Source organism: Xenia sp. Carnegie-2017, unplaced genomic scaffold, assembly GCF_021976095.1.
Source record: "Xenia sp. Carnegie-2017 unplaced genomic scaffold, XeniaSp_v1 HiC_scaffold_13, whole genome shotgun sequence".
Classification (NCBI taxonomy): domain Eukaryota; kingdom Metazoa; phylum Cnidaria; class Anthozoa; order Malacalcyonacea; family Xeniidae; genus Xenia; species Xenia sp. Carnegie-2017.
The window spans coordinates 11020908-11048086 of NW_025813436.1; the positions used below are offsets into that span (position 1 = coordinate 11020908).

The window sequence follows — 27179 nt, forward strand, 5'->3', positions numbered from 1 at the left end:
GGGGGAGAAAATTAAAACTGGAAATGCAGGCTCAACTGAGGAGCGTAGCTGGTCAGTGCCAGAAGTCATTAATTAAAACGTCATATTACACTAATTAATAGAACGTTTGCTGCAGTGAATGTGTGAATGGTGTATTGACGATGGCAGTAAGTCTTAATTGGTGATTTATTGAATTAAAATTGCTTCTATCAATCGCACTTCTTCAACTGCATTTTATTAAAGATTTTTTCGTTGTAGAATGTCTTCCTGAAGCAGCTTCCTTCGTTCAACGAGCAAAACTTTTCGAAGTTCAAGGGAAATTCGTCAATAAAAAACTCGGTATTTGTGATTGAAATGTACAAGGTATTTCCATTTGAAAAAAAGTTTTATTTTCATTTATTACCAGCATTACAGGCCAACAGTTTATGTACCTACCAAAGACTCGACTGATCAAGGTGACTTCCTTTGAGCTATGATTGTTCATTATATTGCTGGAAAAGTGTGAAATAACTGAACTTCCTTTACTTTCAGCTGTTATTGTGACAGATAAGGCTAACATATTACTACGAAGTTTACATCAGCAATTAGAAAATAAGGTATATGTGGAAACAATTGTTGAGTTCTTGGCTGCATGTATAACTACTTGCAAACTTGACTCTAATCTTAATCATAACCTAGTTTGATTGTTCTTGCAAACTTTATGGAAGGTTGTTCTGCAGATAATGCTATTCTTGTACTTCAGCTCAGCAATAGATGTATCAAAACAATGATAATTATTTAGCTGCAAAGAAAACGTGATTCCACTAGAGACAGGTCGCCTGCATCTGACTACAAACCATCACCAAAAGTAGCTCGAAGAATGGATGTTGCCGAATAACTGCTGAAAACAGTGGTGGGTCCAAGGATTGGCAAAATAAATTATAGCCACAAAATACATTATATAAAAAATGATAATTTAAGTTGAAAATATCTTTGTATGAATGGCACTGGTTATGAATTTCCGAGGATAAAATCTCCCCAATCAATGAGCTGTAATTTATCTTGCCCTACACTGGATTTGCCACTGGCTCAATGGTGGACACAGAAAGATTTACCCAATGTTTTTCTGTAAAATATATAAATAATTTGGGAAAGTAAATGTAAAATAACTTATTTAATAAGCATTTTATTCTTCAGCAGTTCGCAAGTGATCTGCTTCGTCTGACGATAAATTTAAATTACTATGTAAAGTTTTGATGTAAAATATACTAAATTTTATCAAATTTTCGTTTGCGAGCGAGGCGTGCCTATTTTAATTTTTACAGAAACGCTTTCTCAGCAGAAAATGTTCTAGATCCAGTTCCTTTCAACCGTGCAAAATTTTTAAACATCAAATTAATTACTCGAGGTTTGAGCGGTTCGAGGTGGTCAATGGCCATTTTCAAATGCCGAATAGACAGTAACAAATTTACGTGAATTGCAGAGGGATATGTTCTGTTTTATTAGGCACAAGCCTGGTGTAGCTACTTGGCAGAATGTTTGCCTATTAGCAAGGTACGTGTAGTACCATAATCATTTAGGAAATTCTTGTTGTAGTTATGAAATTGGTTTTCTTTTGAAAAACTGGGCTTTTTGTCAGACGACTTTTTACGAGCGTGGCCTTTGAGGAACTGCCAATTATGCATGTCAATGCAACGTACAATAATACCATCGTTACATTGACCGATCATTGTGGTATGTACTACGTATTTGCAAGGCTATTCAAATCATATTTTGTTAGAAGTTGAAATTTGTCCATTTTATAGGCAATACCTTGGGTTGGAAGTCAGCTGTAAGTCTAACAATTTAAAGTAATTTTGATGTAGTAATGATTATTTACAAATTTCTACTTATAAATTTCTACTATTTATCCCGAAAGGGAAGTGAAGGTTTCAAGAATGCCAGAAGAGGGACGAACTTTGCTGGCCAACAGGCAGCAATTGCTGCTGCCAAGGTGATGGTTTGGTACATTCCTTGATCATATTAAACATCTTGCTTATGTTATTTTGTTTCACAGCGAGCATTAGATCTTGGCATTACACAAGTTCGTGTCAAAGTAAAAGGAATGGGACCAGGCAGAAAAGTAAGATAATATAAATTTTTGTAAAAAATCATTAGTTGAAGCTATTTATAATGTGAAAGCCCTGCAGGAACCATGCAGTTGATATTTTTTTTCAATTTACAACAAAATGCTGGTACTTTGAAAAATCATCCATGAACCCCCTGAATGCATATTAATTCAACAGACAGTACTCAAATAGCAATTTGTGAAAAGTTAGACAAATTTGATTTGATCACAACATATTTGGTCTGAATTTTGTTTATACTTGCCCAATTTTTAAGTTTTGTTTGGTTGTGGGGGTAGAGTCAATAGCTGGCCCTATGCCATGTCTATTTGGTGCTTATGTCTTTTTCTTGTCTTGAATGGGTAGATTAATGTAGAAATGAGGTAATGACTGAAATGTATATTTATTCTTGTGGAAATCAATTCTTGTGTGTACACATGTAGTCTATTATAGGATATTAGTGAACGTTAGTGGATAGTGCAACTCTATGAGAGCTGACTTTGTGTCTCAAAGATTTTCCAACAGGACATTAAAACTAATCGCCATGTACTGAATTATTTGACTCTTTCTCTAGTCATCAGTAAAAGGTTTTGAATTGGGTGGATTATCTGTATATTCAGTGACAGATGTCACACCAATTCCACATAATGGATGTCGACCAAGAAAAGTGAGGCGTTTGTAAATACTCATATGTATCCATGAAATGAGATGAAGGAAATAGCAAATATTTTGCATCCATTTGTGGCTGGGCTGTCATGGTAACTGGTGGTGCGTGGCCTTTTTGTATCAATAATGAATGATGCATGTTCTGAGGTTTAAAACGAAGTTAATTGCTTCAGACTTGTGACCAGGAATTTTCTATTGGTTTTGTTTGAATTTTAATGAGTGTTTGAGGTGTAGAGTATTCCTAAGACAGAAAGGGCATCCTCATTTCTCTGACATTGTGCAAATGTATGAACAGATAGGTACATTGTAGGATTAAATTGTCTTATTAAAATGAGTTTTGTGATGTATGGTAGTTGCATTCCATTGTCATATCATACACATGCACGCATTTACATTTGAATAAAAGTGGAAATGTAATTTTTTAAGGAAAAAATATTTAAATTTTTGAAGACGTTCACGCACCATGTGCGTTTTTATTAAAGCTTGCCTGCACATGCGCTGTTAGTCGCAAACAGGTCTTTGCTGGAGGTCTAAAACAAGCACAGCCAAGGCCCACATAAGAATCAGTCGAAGGAGCGAGCGTCGCCGAACGGTACAAGGTAGTCTTCTATGAAACTTTTTCGGTGTTTTAGCCGCTTATTTTCGAGTTAAGATCGATTTTTTTGCGCTCATTTTTTCTCAGAGATTTTTCTCGTTATGGTAAGCCATTTATTAGCCTCGATTAGTTGCGTTGTGTCGATTTTCTAATATTTTGTTTCTAGCCTTGCTTTGAATTTTGGCGAGGAAGTCTTCAAAACAGAGATTTGTTAAAGAAGATCGACATTTTTGGCCGCCATTTTGTGTTGATTCCGACTTCGTTTCAAAGCGAATTTTCTTTCAGGTTTTGACGAAGCTCTTCGAGCCCTGGATTGGGCTTCGGACTTCAAAATTCGCTTGTTTTTTTCGCCGAAGAACTTTGCTAAATCGATCAAATGACTGAGGTGAGATCAGCGACTAAAGCCCTGACTATTGTGTCTGGTCAAGAATAGGCAATGATGCAATTCGAATCCCGGGAGAGAAAACTGTAGATTTAAGCCTTCATAAGAAGCCAGATTGTCTACGTGTCTTCCTTCGAACCTTCGACTAAAACCAATAAAAATTAAATCTTCTCGCTCGACATTCGTCATTTAGAAGTCGTTTTTGGCTTCTTTGTCGACTCAAACCAATCTCGAAGTAATTTGAGGATCAAACTCGACATTTTCCCCTATTAAACCGGCTAAATTTAATTCATCATTCCTCCAACAAACAGACACATGACTCGTGAAACTCTTCGTTGTCGTTTATGTCTTTAACAAAAAAACCGAGTATATTCCGAGTTTATTCTTTCTTCTACCCGCCAGACTTTGGCGAAATGGACCTTCACTATATGCACATGAATATTCTTTTCAATATAAGCTTATGAAGTCGTTAGAAACACTGAAACTCAAGTGATATGATCCTAAACAATATAATTTCAAAAATTTGTCCGCCATTTTGTTCTTCTTCGTCCGTGTTTGTAAGAAGAAAAATTCGCTCATGCACAATTTTCAAACGTTGTTGCACTTAAACTTTCAATATTAAAGCACTATTGAGTATTGAATTCATGTACCACTTTTCTAAGTATTTGTATATGCCGCATGTATCTAAACTATAAGAATTCAAGTATTTCGAGCTTAAAAAGATTTCACCCATGCTTAGATTTACGTACTTTCTATGCGTTAAAACATTATATAAAAAGAAATGCATGACGCAAGCACACTCAAATTGTCGTATGAAAAGATTTCAGGTGTAAACTTCTCGTGCAAGGAGCATCTATACTTGACAGTCGTTACAAGTAAAAGGAGAAAGACCGCCATGTTTGTTTCTTCAAAATAGTGATTTTTTTTTGTTTAACAAAATCAAAAGAATTAGCTTTGAATATTGATTATGCAAGCTTTATGAACGCATCATTTCAAAATTTTGTGAACTATTTCAAATGGATGGTCCTATCACTCTAATTCTACACAATGATTTTCCAATTTCAATACAGCATTTCTTCTATAAAATTATTCACTGCAGTTCGTTGAACAATTAACATATTCATTACAATAGAGACAATAGAGACGACACGTGTTTGCTTTCCCATGCATCATTGTCTAATTCTTTATGTTCTGTGTGTAAAAGGATTTAAAGGTGCTAAATTATAGTCAATATATAAACAAAGTCTTGTTTATCTGACAAAAGTATTTCATTGGGGATTTTTCTGAAAACAGTGTTCTTATGAAACAGGTTTTGGTTTTCTTCAGGTTGAAGAAGATCTAAACTCCAGTGACTCAGGCAGTGATGATGGTGATGAAGATGATGATGAAGATGAAGTTAATATTACCAGTGGCGAAGAAGAAACCCCAAACGCACAGAATACATCACAGTTAAATAAGAAAAATCATTCCAGTTGGTTGAATCGTGGAAATGTAGCCAAGTGAGTTGACAAATTTTATGAATTCCAATTGTTCATCAGAAGATACCAGCTTTATGGAACGCTAACCAGTCATTGCGACTGCATATGTAACAACTTTCATTGGTTAGAATAATTTTTTAACCAAAGTCTGAAATAAGAATTCATGGTAGCACTTCACAACTTTTATAAACTGTAATGCAAAATAATGGATGTTTTACATCATAAATTGTTTATGGTATATGTGGCACCATGGTGTAAGACCTTATCTTTAAAAATTGCTTTTATGATATGGCAGGTACAATATATATGTTTTGCATAAAATTGCTATAATGAAAAATGAGATATCTTTTTCATAGGGATATAAATCTCTCTGATGAGAACAGTGATTCTGACAGTTCAGATAGCCAATCAGAGGTAGATGAGGCTGATCGTGTGCAGCAAGAAGAAAATAAAAATCCAGTCTCCGCTGCTTCATATCATAGTTCCTCACCAAGTTCAAAAAAAGAAAGGGTATGTTTGCAGCCTGGTGGAGACTTCTAAAATAACTGGAGCACATGAGCATTTTCATCACACCTTTTTTACTGATTTGATTGCATGTGCTACATGTTTATATAGTATGGTTTGCTTTGCTAGTTTTGGGAACAAGATCCGGATGTTTATGGTATACGGAGATCGGTCCGTAGTCGGAAAGAGCCTGTGCGCTACACTGTCCCTGGTGGTCAGGTAATCTCTAACCAAGTTGTATCCCATGTGTTTGATGGTAAAGTACATAAAGCTGCTTTGATATTGTATAGGATGATACTGATGAGGAATCACAGCCAAAAAAACGTCCAGCCAAGGCTTCAAAAGAGGCTGTACAGAGACTAAAAAGAAGACGTGTTTCAAGGTATGTTTTCATACCTTATGGACGCAGCTAATTATTGTATTTTCCATTATTGTACCAAACCCTTTCTTCACATGATTGTATATAATAGCCAAATTCTTGAACTTAGTTCTGATTGGCCGACTCAAAGCAGTGAAAGTGCTAGCGACTCCTCAGATACGTCATCTCCCGAGAGAAGGTCACGTCCATTACCACGTGCAACATCGAGACTGCCTGGCGAATCAAAACGGGCTGCTAATAACAAGGGAGGTGGAGGGAAACGTGTCTTCAAAGATAGTGATGAAGATCATAGTAGGGTCTCAAGCAGAAAAGCAACTGGCAATGTCTGGTAAGTTGGTTTGTAATGTGTATGTTTTACATTTAGATATTTTGATTGTTTTATGGTTCTTGGATAAGATAATTGGCTCACCCTGATTATATTAATTTTCAATATATTAATTTCCCATGCGCTTGCACACTTAATTTCCTGTGGAGTTTGCATTATTTGAGTGGAGATTTCATAATAAAGTAAATGGTTTGAACCCGGGAGTACCATTACATGTTTGTGGATGTAGATCGTCCAGGTTAGTTGAGTCCCGAGAAGGACTGTTGATGTTGATGTTGACTGACATTTCAACAACCTTAGCGGTAGTCATCTTTTTGACTCTGAAGATGACTACCACTAAGGTTGTCGAAACGTCAGTCAATAACAACAAAAACAGTCCTCAGGACTCTACTAACCTGGACGATCTACATCCACAAACATGGAGATTTCATATCAAAGTTTTATGCTGCCAGATCTGTGAAATCAACAAGTTGCTATGAGAATAAGCATCTAAACGGATCATACTTTCATCAAGACTGTTGCTTTAAGTTATATTTATAAGATAAACACAATGAAAGATGTGTGCTGATTGGTCTAGAGCTGAGTTTGCATTAGCCAGTGTAAATCTGAGCTCAACCAATCAAATCAATCTAAACAATCAATCAGTTAAAGAGAATTTGCAAATCAATCTTGAATACATTTTAGAGGAAAAATTAAAATGTTTGTCTTTTTTTGCATTATTGTTATTTTTGACCTTTGGTCTCAGGCTTGCACTGATCTTCTGTCGAGTTCTCCTAAAGGTCTCCTTTGCATAAGTTCGTGCAAACACTGTAAAATGTGTTCTGTGTTCGTGCAAACACTGTAAAATGTGTTCTGTGTTCTGTGTAAAATGTGTTCTGTGTAAAATGTGTTCTGTGTCACATCTTCATAACACGTGGGAAAGTCTGGAGACGCTTACTCAAGGTAACACTGTAAAATGTGTTTCTTAAATGTGTTCTACAATTAATACTACAATACCTTGATGTCTATCATTACTTTACATCAGCCACTCATACGTAGCATTGATATCTATTTTATTTGTGGTCCATAATTTTATACATGTGATTTGGTCTTAGTCTCCTAATCTCATTTAGTTACAAAGAGGAAAGTGAGGCTGAAGAGACGGATGAAGATGATATTATTGAAGTCAGTGCTGATGCTGTTGTTGACTATGAAGACGATGATAGAGAGACCATTGAAAAGGTATTTTGTCATTCTTTCTACTGATTGCTTTGACACAATCTATGTAATAATATATTTGAGAAATGAAAGATGTTTACTGTGTTTGCATGGGCTTTGCAAACCAGGAGACCTTTGGGAGAACTCGAGAGTAGATCAGTGCAAGCTCCAGACAGAAGGTCAAGGGTTGCACCTGCACTAGAGTTCTTACAAACGTCTCCGAGGTTTTCATAAGCCAGTGCAAACATGAAAAACATCTTTTATTTCTTTTATAAAATAACAATGCGAAACAGACAAATTTAAAGTAATCGTTTTAATTTTTCATCTAAAATGTATTCATGATGGATTTGTAAATTCTCTTTGACTGATTGATTGTTTTGATTGATTTGATTGGTTGAGCTCAGATGTGTTTTGCACAGGCTAATGCAAACACAGCTCTAGACAATCAGCGCACGCGTTTCATTGTGTTTATTTTATAATGGCCAATGATTAGGTCCTTAGTACACGGATCGGACCTGCAGAATGGACTGGGGCTCGGACAACAATGTATTCTAGTGAATATGAAGAAATGTTACATCAAGTATTTGACAATCAAGAGAAGGAGAAACTGTCACAACACTTTTTGATCAAGTGGAAGGGCTGGTCACATCTTCATAACACGTGGGAAAGTCTGGAGACGCTTAAACAACAGAATGCGAAAGGAATGAAGAAACTCGATAATTACGTCAAGAGAATGGAGGAAATCGAACGATGGTAAATAATGGAGCGTAGTTTTATGCGAGAATATGTTATGTCATAAGTAAGATTACTGGAAGGTATTTTTGTGATATTCTCGATATTTTTAGGAAGAAACACGCCGTACCAGAGGATGTTGAATATTTCGAATGTCAAGAACAAATGAACTTAGATCTTTTTGAAGAGTATCAGCAGGTGGAGAGAGTTATAGGTGTGTGATTCCTAAAATTCATGAAGTGATTTCTTCATGTAATAGTAATGCCTTCCACTATGTCGTTCAATAACGGGATTCAATGATAGCAGGAAAAACTAGAATTTTAGATCTTGAAGATTACTATTAGGTAAAAATGTCCTACACTTACATGATGCACCCGCGTTTTTGGGTGGAAAGCCTTACATTTAGCTTTAACTTTTGCAACGAACTTTCTTTGTTTTTGTTCAGTTCAATGGAGTGAATCCATTTTCCCAGAAGTTTTCTGTTTGGATAATTTCTCTGTACGAAAAATAGATCTAGGACAACCACTCAAAGAGGCCTTTCCAGAAATGGTTGTATTCCAACTTACGTTAAATCCTTCCAGTGGGGACTGCCCCCCCCCACCTTTTCAATGCCAAATTGCTGATGAAATGGTGGGTTTTAGTACCCAGAGCTACCAATTTACATTTTTCAATTGGTAACTCTTCTGACCTTCGTTCTTTAGGCCACAGCAATGTTAAGGGTGTTGACGAGTTCGGTAAATCGGTCAATCAGGTCGACTATCTTTGTAAGTGGGCAGGATTACCTTACTCCGAGGCATCATGGGAGGATGGACCTCTGGTCTCGAAGATCGGCTTCCAGGAGAAAATTGACAGCTACTTGAAGAGGGAACGTTGTGATCGAGTTCCGAATAAGAACGAACGTTTTCCGAAGCAGAAACCCAAATTCATCCCGTTAAAGAAACAACCATCATTTCTTTCAAAATCATCTGGTTTAGAGCTTAGGGATTATCAACTTGGTGGACTTAATTTCTTGACTCATTCTTGGTCAAAGGTATGTTCTTGTTGAAAAGTCGATTCCGATTTCCAATCTTGAATTTAAGTGGATACCGTTTTCCAGATAAAAAAGCGGATTTCAGCTCCAACCGTGTGTGAAGTCCAGATATCTTTGTTTTGGATTTCGGATTCCAAAGCTTGAATTTTGTTGCGTTCGGGATTCCATAAGGCATTATAAAATTCATAGGATTATCGTAAGAGGAAAGCTAGGCTGCTACTCTATTAGCAAAGTACTTTATTTTAAGTTGCAATAAGACCATTTATCGAAAAAAGCTGTCATTGCTTCTAAAAACCGTGTCAGTGCTCACATAATGATTTCTTTCTAACAAGGGAAAAGTATAAAGAGTATTTTGTCGTTTCCATAAAGGTTGTATTACCAAAATATTTTCTATGGGTACAATAACAGTCTTATGAATAACTTCTTTTTCATAGCATAGTTTTCATAAAGTTATTACTTGAGCTAGCCGAAGGTAAGCACGAGCAACAACTGACATGAAGTCTTTGAACCTGTCCTAATATCTTTCTTTGATCGCTTCACATTCGAGTCTCACCTATCACCAATGACACGGATAATGAAACATGGTTTGCTTATATAATATATTGTCACATGTGAGATTACATTGCCGTGAATTTCGTTGTATTATTTGGCAACTGTTATAATACGCAAATATAACCAAACACTGATCTTGAGTAGCCCGAGTGAACGCTGGATGGACGTCTTGTTCTTAATACATCGTATTTTTCTACCATCAGTACAACTCCGTGATCCTTGCTGACGAGATGGGACTTGGAAAGACAATTCAAAGTATTTCCTTTCTTTCGAACCTCGTCAATAGCTACGGTGTATGGGGACCTTTTTTACTGGTCGTACCGCTGTCCACAATTGCAGCTTGGCAGCGAGAGTTCACACTCTGGTCCCCAGAACTTAATCTTGTCGTCTACTTAGGAGACGCCGTTAGTCGTAAAAAGGTAGTGTGTGATATAGCTATATGGAAAATTTCTGTGTATCTGGATCATTTGTACACAATGGATATTTTATTATGGTGACTACAGTATTCTCCTCACACTCGTTTTAGCCCTCCCCTTCCCCCGCTTTTCTAATAATCTCCCACTTAAAAGGTTGGAAAAAACATTTGGCTCCGGGGGGGGGTATAAATAGAGGAAATACGGTAATAATGTATAAATTCCCGCTCTAGCATTTTATTCAGATGACATCATCTCGTTCATGATGCGGTTATAGCTAATAGTAGCAAAAGACCGAACAGGCCAGCGGCAAAGACAGCCAGATCTTTTTCTCCTACAATGCAAAATTTTCAGCAAAATTCTCATCCATTTATTTAGAAAATGAAATCCATTCATTTTTGCAGTGATTGAACACAAAAATATTCGGATTGTAGGAGTAAAAAATAGGCTGACTTCCCTACTGGCTAGAGACTTGTTAGGCTTGAGTGGTTTGCGAGTGCATCATGTTTCTCTCTCGATTAAGTGTCCATTTCTTTTTTTAGATACAAGAATTTGAATTCTATCACAGTTCGGTAAAAAATAAACTGAAGTTCAACGCCTTACTTACAACATACGAGATTTTACTCAAAGATAAGGTTATACGGATGTTGTACAATCAAAGTTTACGTACATAGTGCACAGTTGTTTTAAAGATCTCCTGAAATTTATTTACAGGATGTTCTACGTACAATAAATTGGTCTGCCTTGCTAGTCGACGAGGCTCATCGTCTGAAGAATGACGACTCGCTGTTATATAAAGTATTGTTCGATTTCACGACGCATCACCGTGTGCTGATCACAGGCACTCCTTTGCAGAATTCCTTGAAGGAATTATGGAGTTTGTTACATTTTATAATGCCAAACAGGTAATTACATGGACAATTTTGTCATAACACATTGCTTACGTATCTTATAACTTCACACCGATGCAGTGTCATAGCCTGCGGCGAGTTTGGCCAGAGCTGCATGGTATGTATGAGGGCTTGCTGTAGGGCTGTAGTGCTAGCGTTAATTTTTGGGGTGGGGTGGGGTCGCTTTCATTTGTGCATTCTATAATCCGTCGATGAACAATGGATTTAGTACTACAGCCCAGGCTGGCTGTGTGGCTGAATGATGGCGATTTTATCCAATTTGCTTGCATCATATTGCTACTACCCCAAGTGTGTCAAAATGCCTTTTCAGCACGAGTCGGGAGACGAAATCACTTCCGGATTATGTATTCTTGCTAGTGGCGAATATTTTCATTATTTCGTATGTTCTTTGTTAGATTTTCATCATGGGAGGACTTTGAAGAAAAACATGCAACAACAGATGAGAAAGAAAGCGGTTACTCTAATCTTCATAAAGAAATTGAACCGTTCTTGTTCCGTCGTGTAAAGAAGGATGTTGAAAAGTCTCTTCCTGCCAAGGTAAACACCACACTCCACCCCAGGCCCCTTCAATTATGTCGGGAGTTGTTTATATAGCTATTTAAAGTTGAGTATTTTCGGAAAAGTTTGCAAGCCTGTTTCCAGTTTGATGTACAGGTGGTTGCGGGTTAAATGATGACGTTATACCGCATTTGATTTGAATCTGTATGGCTAACGTATGAATGGAAAAATTTCATTAGTTTTTATTAGCTTCATAGCTCAATGTCATAGTAAAAGCGCACGCGGACTGAGAACGAGAAACATGATTCATACGATTTACTCTGACTTGCACTTCACCGTCCACACCTTCGTAATGTTTTGTTATACGTAATAGGGTTTTCTGTGCTTTGGTTGACATTTGCAGAGATAATGGATTTTACTCTTATTTTCATCTTTTAGGTTGAGCAAATACTTCGCGTGGAGATGTCCTCCGTACAAAAACAATATTACAAGTAATGAATTATTTTCTTGATTGTTAAATTGCCTTTCACTAAACCGTGAGTGGTATTCTAAATGAAACCATGAGTGGTTTCCTAAACTAAACCTTGAGTGGTTTCCCAAACTAAACCGTGAGTTGTTTCCTAAACTAAACCGTGAGTTGTTTCCTAAACTAAACCGTGAGTTGTTTCCTAAACTAAACCGTGAGTTGTTTCCTAAACTAAACCGTGAGTTGTTTCCTGAACTAAACCGTGTGTTGTTTCCTAAACTAAACCGTGAGTTGTTTCCTAAACTAAACCGTGAGTTGTTTCCTAAACTAAACCGTGAGTTGTTTCCTAAACTAAACCGTGAGTTGTTTCCTAAACTAAACCGTGAGTTGTTTCCTAAACTAAACCATGAGTTGTTTCCTAAACCAAACCATGAGTTGTTTCCTAAACCAAACCATGAGTTGTTTCCTAAACTAAACCGTGAGTTGTTTCCCAAACTAAACCGTGAATTGTTTCCTAAACCAAACCATGAGTTGTTTCGTAAACCAAACCATTAGTTGTTTCCTAAAGGTTTTCCAAATTTATCGACTTGCATAATTCAGGTTTTCCGTGTTTTATTCAGGTGGATATTGACAAAGAATTTCAAAATGCTCAACAAAGGAATGAAAGGGAACAGTAACACGTTTCTTAATATCGTCATGGAGCTAAAGAAATGTTGTAATCACTCCGCATTGATTCGACCTGTTGACGAATATGGCGACCTACAGGTGCTGCATGACGTTATTGTTTCTTTATTGGTCACAATCACGGCGCACTAAAACGAAGTTAATCGGATTGACCGAACGCATTTCGAACAATATTTTGAGTCTTGCTGAGCGAAACAAACGCAATCGTTTAGGCAGTGCTGTAGATGTGGGGGAGCGCTCGGGGGGAGGAGGCCCCCTTCTTCCTTTGAAATGGGTAATTTTTCATAATTTCGTGGCTTCAGCTTCGTCAAGAGATCCCCCCCATCTGATAAATTTAGTTCTACAGCACTGCGTTTAGGCAATTCTCATACATATCACATCATTCAATGAAACATAATGAAATTTTAAACCTTTGTACCCTTGTAAGATTTTTATTAGAGCTTCACTAATTTACTTTTGATAAAGATTTTTTAACACCCTGACCTGACCGGATACACGTCAATAGGTGGTAAAAATCATTCACCCACCGACGTATTAGTTGCATTGAACGAAAATACATGTAGCTCGTAATAGAAAAGTCTAATAATTTCTTGAATCCAAATTTTACACTCAGAACGCGAGATTTCACCCAGGCACGCGTGTGTAGTCATCAATTTTCACCCCGCGAGAGAATCTCGAAACAGCACACACGCGTGTCTGGGTGGAAGATTTGGCGTCAATTATTTGCTTCATGTAGCGTTCCATGTATTTTAGTTTAATGATTAGTTGTCACGTCTCGATGTATTACGGTATGTTACGATATATTACGATGTATTACGATGTATTACGATGTATTACGATGACCGATGTATTAGTTGTCACGTTTACACTCCTTTAAACTTTTCTTTCATTTATTACATTTTAGTCGATACTTCAAGGTAGCGGTAAGCTAATGCTTCTCGATAAACTTCTGGTTCGTCTTAAAGAGACAGGACATCGCGTGTTGATTTTCTCACAAATGGTGAGAATGCTTGACATACTTGCCGATTATCTTCAGCGTCGACACTTTAATTTTCAGGTAAGTGAGATTGTCGTTAAGATGTGCTGTAACTGTTTCATGTTGGCTGAAAGCGGTATAGTGCTAACTATTTCAATTGAAAATATTCAATCGTTCAATTCATGTTGGGTCCTGAAGGATTGAAACCTTCAATGTTAAAACTTAAAACTTCATGTTGGACGTGTGTTGGTCCGGAAGGATTGAAACCTTCAATGTTAAAACTTAAAACTTCATGTTGGACGTGTGTTGGTCCGGAAGGATTGAAACCTTCAATGTTAAAACTTAAAACTTCATGTTGGACGTGTGTTGGTCCGGAAGGATTGAAACCTTCAATGTTAAAACTTAAAACTTCATGCTGGATGTGGGTTGGTCCCGAGGATTGAAACCTTCAATGTTAAAACTTAAAACTTCATGTTGGACTTGTGTTGGTCCGGAAGGATTGAAACCTTCAATGTTAAAACTTAAAACTTCATGCTGGACGTGTGTTGGTCCGGAAGGATTGAAACCTTCAATGTTAAAACTTAAAACTTCATGTTGGACGTGTGTTGGTCCGGAAGGATTGAAACCTTCAATGTTAAAACTTAAAACTTCATTTTGGACGTGTGTTGGTCCGGAAGGATTGAAACCTTCAATGTTAAAACTTAAAACTTCATGCTGGACGTGTGTTTGTCCGGAAGGATTGAAACCTTCAATGTTAAAACTTAAAACTTCATGCTGGACGTGTGTTGGTCCGGAAGGATTGAAACCTTCAATGTTAAAACTTAAAACTTCATGTTGAACGTGTGTTGGTCCGGAAGGATTGAAACCTTCAATGTTAAAACTTAAAACTTCATGCTGGACGTGTGTTGGTCCGGAAGGATTGAAACCTTCAATGTTAAAACTTAAAACTTCATGCTGGACGTGTGTTTGTTCAGAAGGATTGAAACCTTCAATGTTAAAACTTAAAACTTCAGGAGAAGTTAGATTTGAAATTTAAGTATCTCTGGTTTATTTTCTAGAGACTGGATGGCTCCATAAAAGGCGACATCAGAAAGAAGGCATTGGATCACTTCAATGCGGAAGGATCTGAGGTTGGTGACTGAGTTTCATAAACTTCAAACTCGCGAATGTTTGCCACCAAAGGTTTTATCCTCGTAAATAGGACTTCTGTTTCCTTTTGTCAACACGAGCTGGAGGTCTGGGAATTAATTTGGCGACCGCTGACACCGTCGTCATATTCGACTCGGATTGGAATCCTCAGAATGATCTTCAGGCTCAGGCTCGAGCCCATCGTATCGGTCAAAAAAATCAGGTATGGCTTGCAATGAACGTGGTTTGAAATGAACGTGGTTTGCAATGAACGGGTTTATATTGAACGTGGCTTGCAATGAACGTGGTTTGCAATGAACGTGGTTTGCAATGAACGTGGTTTGCAATGAACGTGGTTTGCATTGAACGTGGTTTGCAATGAACGTGGTTTGCAATGAACGTGGCTTGCAATGAACGTGGTTTGCAATGAACGTGGTTTGCAATGAACGTGGTTTGCAATGAACGTGGTTTGCAATGAACTTCGACTGCAACATCTTTTTGTCGTATTCAGGTGAATATTTATCGTCTGGTTACGAAAGGCAGCGTTGAAGAAGATATCGTAGAAAGAGCTAAAAGGAAAATGGTTTTAGATCATCTAATCATACAAAGAATGGACACGACTGGTCGGAAAGTTCTTTCTAAGGCGAACACTGCACCTTCTGCGTAAGTTTAATGCTCTCGTCAGGGTAAAGGGGAATGATTAACTGTTTGATTTTCTCGTCAGGGGGGGTAGCATCACTGTTTAATACTCTCGTCAGGGGGAGGGGTGAAAGGGAATGCATTACTGTTTAATTCTCTCGTCAGGGGGGTAGCATCACTGTTTAATACTCTCGTCAGGGGGAGGGGTGAAAGGGAATGCATTACTGTTTAATTCTCTCGTCAGGGGGGTAGCATCACTGTTTAATACTCTCGTCTGGGGGAGGGGTGAAAGGGAATGCATTACTGTTACTAACAACATGTGAGTTTGAAAATGTATCTTTATTTGACAAAGTTGTTTTTACTAGTACCGATTTGTTGTATTTAAATGAATGTTTTAGTAACACGCCTTTCAACAAGGAAGAACTGTCCGCTATTTTGAAATTTGGTGCCGAAGATCTTTTCAAGGAAGGCGATGGTGAACGAGACAAGGAATTACAGGTGTGTTGGATTTAAAAGGAAAGTTTATTAATCGTACTTGAGAGCAGTTCGATGAAAGCAATTTATTTATTGGTTAGCATGTCATCGGTGGATAAATTTATTTTGTTGTGTCGCCTTCTAGGAGATGGACATCGATAATTTATTTTTTTGTGTCGCCATCTAGGAGATGGACATCGATAATTTATTTTTTTGTGTCGCCATCTAGGAGATGGACATCGATAATTTATTTTTGTGTCGCCATCTAGGAGATGGACATCGATGAAATTCTAAAGCGTGCCGAGACAAGAGATTCTGATGACCAGCCGTCAACGATGGGAGATGAATTGCTCTCACAATTCAAGGTACATTGTTACATTTTTATTTTTTATCACGTGCATGGTCGTCACATTCCACTGAATCTGTGCCTCCGTATGTGAAGTGTCTTATGTAATATTGCACTTGGTTACGCAATACATGTCATTTTGAGAGCAAAGACAAGGTTTATCTTCCTTGTGCTCCCCTAATATTTCCTGGATTGCATAGTAAAATATTTCTCACGATTTGCATCTTGGTCGGATCAATGCTCATTTGACGGGGGGTGGGGTGGGGGTTGGCAGATTTTTCGTAGGGGGTGCATCGTTATTCTCGCTTAAATTGCAAGGGCCTCGGGCTGTTGGAAATTCTTAGTCTTACGGATGAACGAACCTAGCGTAACAAAAGTGTTATTACTATTTAAAAAAAATTATATTTTTTTTCTTAACGAATGCAGCGTTTGATGATTAATTTCAATTTAAGTGTTTCAATGAAAATCGTGTGTGGTAAATTCAGTTGCAAATGGTGGAAGTATAAAATATGTAATTGCTTTTGAAAAGTTCTAGTTTTACTTACTCTTACTGTACAATTTCATTGCCTCTAATACTGTTATATTGATCGTCTACTATACGTAATACAATTTTTCTTGGGGGGTGAAAGAGAATTTTTTTTGGTCAGAAATCGCCCCCTTATTTGCACTTGTACAGCAGACTATATCACTGTGCAAAACTTCCACAAAATCACTACAACCTTTATCATACAAAAGGTCGCCACTGTAAACTAAATCACTGTGGAAAGCTTTCACAAAATCACCATAACCTTTATCATTACAAAAGGTCGCCACTGTAAACTAAATCTCTGTGGAAAGCTTTCACAAAATCACCATAACCTTTATTATTACAAAGGTCGCCACTGTAAACTAAATCTCTGTGGAAAGCTTTCACAAAATCACTACAACCTTTATGATACAAAGGTCGCCACTGTAAACTAAATCTCTGTGGAAAGCTTTCACAAAATCACCATAACCTTTATTATTACAAAAGGTCGCCACTGTAAACTAAATCTCTGTGGAAAGCTTTCACAAAATCACTACAACCTTTATGATACAAAAGGTCGCCACTGTAAACTAAAGCACTGTGGAAAGCTTTCACAAAATCACCACAACCTTTATTATTACAACAGGTCGCCACAGTAAACTAAATCTCTGTGGAAAGCTTTCACAAAATCACCTCAACCTTTATCATTACAACAGGTCGCCGATTTTGTCTCGATGGACTTCGAAGAGGATCCGAAAGTCGAGGAGAACACGACATCTGGCGAAGGGAAAACGTGGGAGGATATAATCCCGGAAAGCGAAAGAAAAAGTCTTGCCGCTGAAGAAGAACAACAAAAGCAACTTGAACTGTTTTTGCCAAAACGATCAAGAAAATCAGTGAAAAAGGTGATGAAAATAATATCTTTAATAAATATACAGTGATGTGTCTCAAAGTATAATGATAGCTTAGATTATTGAGCTTTATGTCCGTATTGCTGAAAGGCTACATCTCGTGAAGAAGGAAAGGAGATAAAATCAACAGCGACGTAAAACTCTCGTTATGTTTATAGATGAATGTCGGTGTAAATGACCAAGACCAAGACAAGAAACCGAAGCTTAAACGAAAGAGGAAAACGGCAAGTGGTTCATCCGATGATGATGCAGATGACAACTCCAAGAAGAAACGTGGACGACCTCGAACCGTGAAACGAGAGGATATCGAGGGATTCAGTGATCAAGAAATAAGAAGGTGATTGCGGTAGCCATGTTTATTCATACGAGTCAGTGATATGCCAACTAACTTGGGTTTTATTCTTGATCTTTTGTAGGTTCATTAAAAGTTATAAGAAATTTGGACGTCCTATGACAAGGTATGAGTTCTAGCTCATAAAATGTAATCTCTTATAATTTTCACAAGTGCTCTACGCCATTGGTTTGTCTCATTGTCGGTGCGTGAAACGGGTGTTATCCCCTCCCCCTGGATGGATTTTTGCTGGAATCTTCCGTCAACAATATGTATCTAGAGGGAGTGGGAGACTCATTGGGGAGGGGGGGATCAGAGCCCTGTATTTGTGAGAGTTGGGACACGTATTGTTCTCTGCATTTTACATGACGATGTTTGGATGAATATGGTCACGTGGATTTTACGCCGCCATTTTTGTTCCAAAAGCGCGAATTATTTGGGCGTAGTTACGGAAAATGTATTGAAATTTCGTCGAAATTTACCGATAGATGAACAATTTTCGCCAACAGAACGATGATTGGGGCTGGCACCCTCATTACCTCCCCGTTTGCGACGCCCTTTTGTAGAGCTCTGAATGTCAATATTTTGGGCTGATAACTTCAGTTGGCACACTTTAAAATGTCTTGAACTATTGAAAAGCTGTTCACTAACATTTCCTTTAACCGTTTTGTGTTCCTAAGACTGGATGTGATCGCCATTGACGCAGAACTTGAAGACAAAACGTACGAAGACGTCGTCAAGCTTGCGAACGCCATTCGTGACGGCTGCGTCAAAGAAATGAAGGAGTACGATGAACGACTGAAACTGGATCCTGACTTTGACGGTACGTAATTAAGTTGATTCAGTTTATCGCAACAACAGTTGTACACACGCATATTATTATAGAATATACATCGTTTGAAAATGTACATGAATGTCCCTTTACGTACATACACCTGAATACTTGTATGTAGTCAGTGCTTAGCTAGGCAGCTTTACTCTATTGTTATGTGTAGAGCGATTGGTATGAGAAAGATACATGTTAGACTACATTGAGTTTGTCCGAAATTTTCGATGTATTAAATGATTTGTGTTTTCATACCATGCATATCGATGATTTAGTACCAAATGTAAGAATCACAGTTACACAATCGTTTAGTGCAAGATTTAAGATGTAAAAGAAGTGAAAATTTTATGGTTGATTCATATTACGATTCAAAAGGCAGCGTTTTAAACTTTTTCCCATCCTTATTCCTTAGATTTCTAGTAATTCCTGTATAACTCAAAAGAACAAAATTTTGTCTGTGTTTGTTTTCAGGCAAGAAACGAGGTGCATCGTTACGCATTGCTGGCGTAAGTGTGAACGCGCCATCATTGCTTAAACATGAAGCAGAATTGGAGCCGTTAGCCGATGAAATGCCGAGTAATCCCGAGGAAAGAAAGAAGTAGGTTCTATATATGAACGTATTCCTGACATTTAATCCTAAACCTATGATGGCGCATTTCCATCAAAAATGGAAACTTTTTTCTTTTTCAATCTTTACGAAAACCGTAGCTTCTAGCTGCAACTTTTGTATTATATTTGTATGTTTGCGTATTTATACGTAGGAGTAGATATTGAAGAGTATTGTGGATGTTTTTTTTGAAATAATGTAATGCGGGAACCCACTGTTAAACATTCAAGTGATGTGGTAACCATGAATAAATATAAATGAATAATGAATAAAACGTAAACAGCGCAAAATGTCTCACTTCATGTTAGAATAAATTATCATTATAAATGAAAATCAAGTGTTGCTTAGAATAAAGTATCAAAATTGATACAGAATACGCATTACCAAAATTAAATGTTGCTAAGAATAAATTGTCAAGATTATTGCAGAATAAATTACCAAAATCAAGTATAAAGTACCGAAATTAAGTGTGAATTACCAAAATTAAGTGTTACTACGGTTTGATGTCATTATAGCCTTATGTAAACATTGTTTGCCAAATTACATTCCAGGTATCGCTTTACCATTGCTGCCAAAAGTGTACATTGGGATATAGAATGGGATGTGAAGGACGATAGCATGTTATTAGTGGGTTGCTATGAACATGGTTTAGGCAGTTGGGATGCCATTAAAGATGATCCAAATCTTGGGTTGTCAAAGGTACAGTTACGGCTATTTTAAGTGCAATATAAATAGTTGAAACTGTGAGCTGTTTTCTATTCAGCAAACATTTTGTATCGTAGATAATGCCACCGGGAAATCTAAGGCCCCAAGACAAGCATCTTCAAACGCGCGCGGATATCTCGTTCGACTTCTCAAGCAGGATGGTATAAGAAGAAAAGCGGAAGCACTTAGACAGGTGCGCTTTTCCTTTTTCGTCAAAATTGTTCTTGTTTACTTTGACGATTTTTATCAAATTGTAAAGAAAAGAGACAAATTGCTGAAATTCACATTATACAGCTTTAATAATATCATGGCAACCACACACTTTATATAGTAGATTCCAATCCAGCTGCAACATTCAATTAATTCGTTTTATTTCAGTCATCTGAAAAGCTTAAGAAGGAAATAAAGCAATTGGCGAAAGCGAAAAAGACGAAACCGAAAGGTGCCGCGAAAAAAGACGACGAAAAGAAACAGAAAATCAAGACCGGCAAAAAAACGTCAGTTGAGCAGAATTCGACCCCAGTCCCTGGCGGCGACAAGGATAAAAACACAGTTGTTAATGAAAGTATCACGGAAAACGCGAAGAACGATCATCCTAAAGATGATGGCGATGTGAAGAACGAGAAGTCAAAGAAGTTTAAGAAAAAGGTTTGTGTTCATTAAGCTCTCGCGTCATGCTTGGAGAATGCTTGTAAAGAACTGTGCGGGATGTGCTTCAACTGCATAAATGGTTTCGCTGCTAAACCTCGTGCCGTTGGTTACATTTTGAAATTTCAACTTTTTATTTGAAATCAGACTGAGAAGAAGACAGCGTCGAAAGCTGAGGAGAGCAAAGCTACTGGAGGAATTGTCGAGAGCAGCAAGCCAAGTGATGTCCCTTTACATGTCGTCGCAGATATGGATCAAAAAACATTTGAATTGGTTGGTATTTATTCCATCATTTGTAGTTTTTACCGCTTCTAGTTTTATTTCGACTATTTTCCATCATTTCTTAGTGCAAAGAGAAAATGCGTCCCGTGAAACGATCGTTAAAACTTCTCGAGAATCCCGGAGATAATTTGACCGAAACTGAACATGTCGAACAAACCAGACAGGTATGGCTTATTTCAAAGAGTTCCCTTAATAAAAAATTTTCTTGCTGAAAGACTTCAAATATATAATGTCTTGAAAAAGATAAGTGCTGTTGAGTTTCGTTTCAACGTTAACACTTCCGTGCCCTGGAACCCATAAAGCTTTTGCGCAGGGCGGATTACGGCTATAGGCAATATATTTACAATTATTATACAATTCAACGCATCGATTGGTTAATTTTTATTCTTTAGAAAATTATAACCAATGACTTTGTTGTAAAGGTATTTTAAATATAAAATTAGCGGTTATAATTTATTTTGCCTGGAGCTGGATCCGCTACTGCTTTTGCGATGAGGCATTTCTTAATGAACACATGGTTTACATCAATTTATTTCTTATCAATGTTAAAAAAAATTGCTTTACATCATACGCGATAAAACATAAGTAAGTTTATGTCGAAAAACATAGAAAAAACATGTTTTTAAGATACGCGAATCCGCTGATCATAAATCTTGTAATATAATCGTCGCAAAAACAGTTTTCGACAATTCAAGAGCCAAGCACACAAACCATTCTGTTGGAAAAATAATCCATTAAAATTTTATAGGAAGTTTTCCTTTGGTTGAATCCGCTGTTTCGACATCAATAATTGTACCCGTTGTTTTTGTAGTGTTTGTTAAAGATCGGTGATCATATTTTGACGATGACGTCTGATTATGAAGATGCCGAGGTGGCCAGCGAATGGAGGAGGTAAAAAAATATCAATAAAACTTGTATTTAAAAGTTTCCGTTAAAATATTTCTTAGTTTTTGGTTTCCTCGGCTTGTTTTGATTTCTTGATCAGCGGCTGTATTATCATTTCACTTTATCCATGATATTGCTGTTGATGGATTTGTTGTCTGTGTTCAGCACGTTATGGAGTTTCGTGTCGAAATTTACGGCATTTAATGCGAAGAAGTTATGCAAACTTTACAAACATGCCTGCAAGAAGCGGGAAGAGGACAAGAAAAACAAACAGGTTTGTCTTTACAGTTTAGTTTCATCGCATATATTACAAGAATATGGCACTCGTGATTTTCATTCGATTAAAAGTGCTGCTCAAGCCTCAAGCCTCAAGACATGCTCCTCATTACATACACCCACAATATATAACATTTGAGAAATGAAAGATGTTTTTCGATTTTGCACAGGCTTAGGCAAACCTCGAAGACCCGCTGCTCACAAACTTCTACAAGGTTTGCGTAAGCCAGTGCAAACACGAAAAAATCTTTCATTTCTTTTATGCAACTACAATAATGCGAAACGGATCAACTTAGAACAAATGTGTTAATTTTTTCGCTTACATGAATTGATGAATCGATTTGTAAATTCTCTTTCATTGATTGAGATGCAAACGCAGCTATAGACCAATCATGAGCTAATGCAAACGCAGCTATAGACGCGGTGTTATATTGTTGCTATTTTATAACTAACAATGCAAGCAAGGGACTGTCACGTTAACATATGTAGTCTTGTCTTGACTACTCAAGTTTAAAGTTAGTAGAAATTGCTTATGAACCATTAGTCATTCCTGTTAAATTTAATATATAGTAGATTTTACATCATCATATAAAACTATGTACGTGTAAAAAATTTGAGATGTTTTCCTGATTTGATTACATTATTCCAGTTGGGCAGCTTACACAAATTGAGCTGGAAGTTCCACCAGAGGCAACTAATGCTTGGTTTTACCTCTTCATTGTAGCACACAAAGAAAGATGGCCCAAAGCATCACAAATCAAATTCAATCAAGAGACCCCTGCCGGTAGGGCCCCGGAGAATCACGACAGAAAACAACATGATCCTGTGAGTCAAGTTTGGCGAGCACAAAACCCAGCCCGCGATCACGGTGGGCACTCGTGGCGGGCTGGCGGGCGAGATGAAAATAGAGACAGGTGGGTCAATAGGCACGGTTGGTTATTGCTTGTTTTTCTAGCATCATTGATTGATCGTGCTCTGATTCGCTGTAGTCATGGTAACCGGTCATCGTGGAGACCCGATCAAAATGACAATCGAAGCAGACCGGATAACTCTAACCGACACCTTTACGACAAGTATCCGAGACGTCAAGACGACGATTTCCGATATCGTCACGACAACCAGCGGTTTCAAAGCGAACGTTCAGCGCAGCAGAACTCTGGTGGTTACGTACATAAGTATTATGGTGGGAACTTGAGTAGACACGAGGGACCTTTTGATGGTAAAGATAGACACGAAGGGTCATTTGGTGGCACTAAGGAAAAACAAGAGTCCTCAAATTATGGCTCTGCGAACAGACGTAATACTTTTGGTGCCCACTATGGGCCAAGGTAGCCTTTGTGGAATTGGAGGTTTCAGCTACCCTTCATCTACACAGCTACTTGTGTATGGCAAAATAGAGATTTTATACAGGGAGGGTTATAGAGTACATTATAAATCTATGTATAGATCGGCTTGTGTCGAAAGCGACAGTTTTCAGTAGCATTTACTTGTAGTAAAATACATGTATACCTAAATATGAGAAGTTATGACTGCTCATTGCGTATGTTTTGTCATAGACATGCCAGCTTCTTTTTGCAAGGAAGGAAATTTTATGACTAACAGAAACATCTGCTGAAGGTATGATGTAGAAGGAAGGAATCAGTATAGCATAGAACTCGTGCCAACACCCTAAGGCGCAGTTAGCCCGCAAATTAGGTCCTGCTATGCAAGTTTTGTGTCCAATCACTGCCTGACCATAGTTTTCCAAAGAATCGAATTTTGATAATGCCTAGAATTTTACTGAACACGACAAAAAAATGTGGGCTGGCTGCGCTACTGGCAACAGTTAACATTGAGTTTTGTTTCTTTCATGTACTACACCGCAAATAGCCTTGGGAAGCAACAGTTTAATTTGAAAAGGAAGTCTATACTCTTACAAAAAGCGTACTAACCAAAGTTTTCTGCAAATTAGTGAGGAAATGAGTGTTTCTTTTGCAGCTATTTCCTCAATGAGTCCAAAATGAGAGCCGAGTGGGGTCAGTGAGCCTTCTGTTAGATGTCTATTCTGTGCTATTGCTATACCCAGTCGCACGCCCAAACAAACAAACAAACCACATTCAACGTCATGTCATTTCACATTAATTATGATCATTGATAATTTAAAATTCATCAGCAGTTACTCAAATTACTGCAGTGATCACGTCCATATCACGAGGTCATTCAACCATGACGCAACACAAAAACATCTGACAAGAACAAAAGAACCATTTCCAAGGAACGCATAATTTGCATTATAAAGTATATCGCATGCTCTTGCACGGCTGAATATGAGCACGAATATACTCATTTTGTGTATTTCGTTACAGTTAGCTCTGCTCTGCGAGTATTCAACTACACGCAATGCAAACGTGAGTCTTTTCTTCTGACTCATTCGTCTGCGTCTGCACCGAGTCTTACTGTGATGGTTTCGACAATGAAAAAGTCAAAAATTAACCAAAGGAACTTATGGTGTGTACACTTCGTCCAAGGATAGTGCAAGACTGAAGTTGACTTTGGGCAAATTCTCTCCACGTTCTGATTCATGGAAAGGCAATGACCATGTCGAGTTGTACGTGGACAGCCTCGTTAAATATCAAAAAATCTTTGGTTTTGGAGGGGCTTTTACTGGTTTGTAGGCACATGCGGGTAATTTTTCCTTTTCCAATTAATGAAGTTGTTGCCCTCGTTGATGTTTAGATGCTGCAACTATGAACATTAAAAATCTTAGCGAGGCGTTGCAAGAGCATCTCTTGAATTCGTACTTCTCCAGTAAAGGTGTTGAGTACAGCATTGGCCGTATACCAATGGCAAGTTGTGATTTCTCAACCCACATCTACACATATGCCGATGTTCCTGGTGATTTCAACATGTCACATTTCAAACTAGCCAGGGAAGACACAAACTTCAAGATTCCTATTATCAAGTCCGCCATGAGGCGAAGCCAACGGGAAATCAAACTGTTTGGCAGTCCATGGTCAGCTCCTGGATGGATGAAAACAAGCAAGAGTACAATTACCGGGGAGCTGATTGGTAATGCTGGAAACAAGTATCACAAGGCATGGGCATTATACTTTGTCAAGTTTTTGGAGGCCTATCAGAAGAATGGCTTGAAACTGTGGGGTCTAACAGTACAAAACGAGCCAAGTACTGGTTATTTTCCTAGGTTAGTGATAAGTGACTCAACTTTATGGACAAAGGCCTTCCTACTTTTTTCAAGAAGATTAATGCCGAGTTCCTACTATGTTTATTAGCTCATACATCAGCAATGTGCTCCCTCCCCTCCTTGATTTTTATTGTGTAGCCCTGTTGCTCTTGCTCATATCAGAGTTGACTATAATGTATGCATAAAATGTGTGATTCTATGACTTTACTCTTCGTGATAGTACTTTCTTTGTTTAGATATAAGTTTCAATCAATGGGTTTCAAAGGGCCCACGGAGAGAGATTTTGTGAAAAGTGATTTGGGACCAGCCTTAAAGGAAGCTGGTTATGGAGATACAAGTTTGATGATATTTGATGACAATCGACTTACACTTCCAATTTTTCCATACCAGGTTTTAAAGGATTCAGATGCTGCTAAGTATGTTTCAGGAGTTGCTGTTCATTGGTATGAGGATACCTTTTTGCCAGCTTCTTTTCTTAGTGATCTCCATGAAAAGTAAGGCTTTTTGAAGAACCTATAGGCTTATTGTAAACTTTATCTATTAAGAATAATTATTTTTCTTATGTATATTGTTAGCCATCAATGAACAAATGTTTTTTCTCCTTTTAGATATCCAGATTTTTATATATTAGCAACAGAAGCATGTACCGGGGCTTTGCCTTATGAAGTGAGAGGGCCTGTTCTTGGTAGCTGGCATAGAGGAGAACGATACAGTTCCAGCATTATTCAAGTGAGTTATTGAGGGAATTAATTCATCGCCATTTGTTGATTATCATTGATGTGATCCTAAGAAGACAAAATGATTATTACAAAATAAAGTTATATTTACTTTACTGAAGGATATGAATAATTGGGCAACTGGTTGGACTGATTGGAATTTGGCATTGAACATGATTGGTGGACCCAATTGGGTGAAGAATTTTGTCGATTCACCAATCATAGTGAACAGTGAAAAGCAGGTTTTCTATAAACAGGTCTGTCAAAGTGGCTAGTTATTTCTATTCATCTACCGAAGAATGTGAAATTTAGAAATGCCATACTTTCCAGTTTTGAAGTAGATAATGTGGAATTTTAAAGCAAATTTTGCATGGAACAGATCAAACTTCTCACTATTCCATTTTTGTTTTTATTTTGTAGCCAATGTTTTTTCATTTGGGCCATTTCAGTAAATTTGTCTCACCAGGATCAATTCGCATTGATGTGAAACTAACCTCAACAAAGTCAGGTGTGGAATACATTGGTTTTCTTCTTCCAGATGGCTCAATTTGTGTGATAGTTTTAAATAAAAGTAAAAATTCTGTAAAAATTACCATTCATTCCAAGATGGGATTTATCAACAGTGAAATACCTGCATCTTCAATTCAAACCTATTTGTGGTCTGAGAATTAGGAAAGAACAGTAATGTCGCTTTTGCCAATATTACATACAATCCATTCTATAAAATATAAGATTAATTATACCTTACTATACTCATTTTCTTCTTGAATGTGATTGGCTATTCACTTTGCCACTGCGTTTTGATTGGTCAAAAAGTAGATTTTGTGAATGCTATTGGCCAGAGTATTGAGCGGGAGTTTTCTTTAGA

General features: G+C 37.6%; 4 protein-coding genes across 4 annotated transcripts; all 4 read left to right on the top strand.

Annotated features, from left to right (window-relative positions):
- Positions 1–74: 74 nt before the first annotated feature.
- On the top strand, positions 75–1241 carry LOC124433439 (DET1- and DDB1-associated protein 1-like). Its single transcript, XM_046983207.1, has 5 exons — positions 75–146; positions 238–318; positions 386–434; positions 511–575; positions 761–1241. The coding sequence occupies exons 1-5, from the start codon at positions 141–143 to the stop codon at positions 854–856; spliced, it is 297 nt and encodes a 98-aa protein (XP_046839163.1). The 5' UTR covers positions 75–140; the 3' UTR covers positions 857–1241.
- A 90-nt stretch (positions 1242–1331) lies between these two features.
- LOC124433438 (30S ribosomal protein S11-like) lies at positions 1332–3146 on the top strand. Its single transcript, XM_046983206.1, has 6 exons — positions 1332–1512; positions 1598–1692; positions 1764–1789; positions 1877–1951; positions 2015–2080; positions 2638–3146. Exons 1-6 carry the CDS (start codon positions 1448–1450, stop codon positions 2743–2745), a joined length of 435 nt encoding a protein of 144 aa, XP_046839162.1. The 5' UTR covers positions 1332–1447; the 3' UTR covers positions 2746–3146.
- A 177-nt stretch (positions 3147–3323) lies between these two features.
- LOC124433435 (chromodomain-helicase-DNA-binding protein 1-like) lies at positions 3324–23933 on the top strand. The gene is given in 38 exon segments (XM_046983203.1): positions 3324–3428; positions 3491–3709; positions 5033–5205; positions 5541–5694; positions 5818–5907; positions 5979–6070; positions 6177–6395; positions 7505–7613; positions 8083–8342; positions 8435–8535; positions 9023–9351; positions 10107–10322; positions 10859–10951; positions 11031–11221; positions 11623–11764; positions 12164–12216; positions 12812–12956; positions 13780–13932; positions 14910–14981; positions 15053–15202; positions 15491–15642; positions 16017–16116; positions 16362–16457; positions 17660–17848; positions 18013–18191; positions 18271–18312; positions 18866–19008; positions 19483–19609; positions 20170–20317; positions 20401–20452; positions 20455–20516; positions 20702–20971; positions 21119–21244; positions 21319–21417; positions 22065–22144; positions 22304–22412; positions 23139–23328; positions 23404–23933. Coding segments are annotated over 36 exon segments (4830 nt in total). The 5' UTR covers positions 3324–3428; positions 3491–3700; the 3' UTR covers positions 23244–23328; positions 23404–23933.
- On the top strand, positions 23313–27067 carry LOC124433403 (lysosomal acid glucosylceramidase-like). Its single transcript, XM_046983160.1, has 9 exons — positions 23313–23328; positions 23370–23711; positions 24760–24801; positions 24872–25060; positions 25130–25595; positions 25832–26089; positions 26204–26324; positions 26434–26568; positions 26732–27067. The coding sequence occupies exons 1-9, from the start codon at positions 23313–23315 to the stop codon at positions 26981–26983; spliced, it is 1821 nt and encodes a 606-aa protein (XP_046839116.1). The 3' UTR covers positions 26984–27067.
- Positions 27068–27179: the final 112 nt, after the last annotated feature.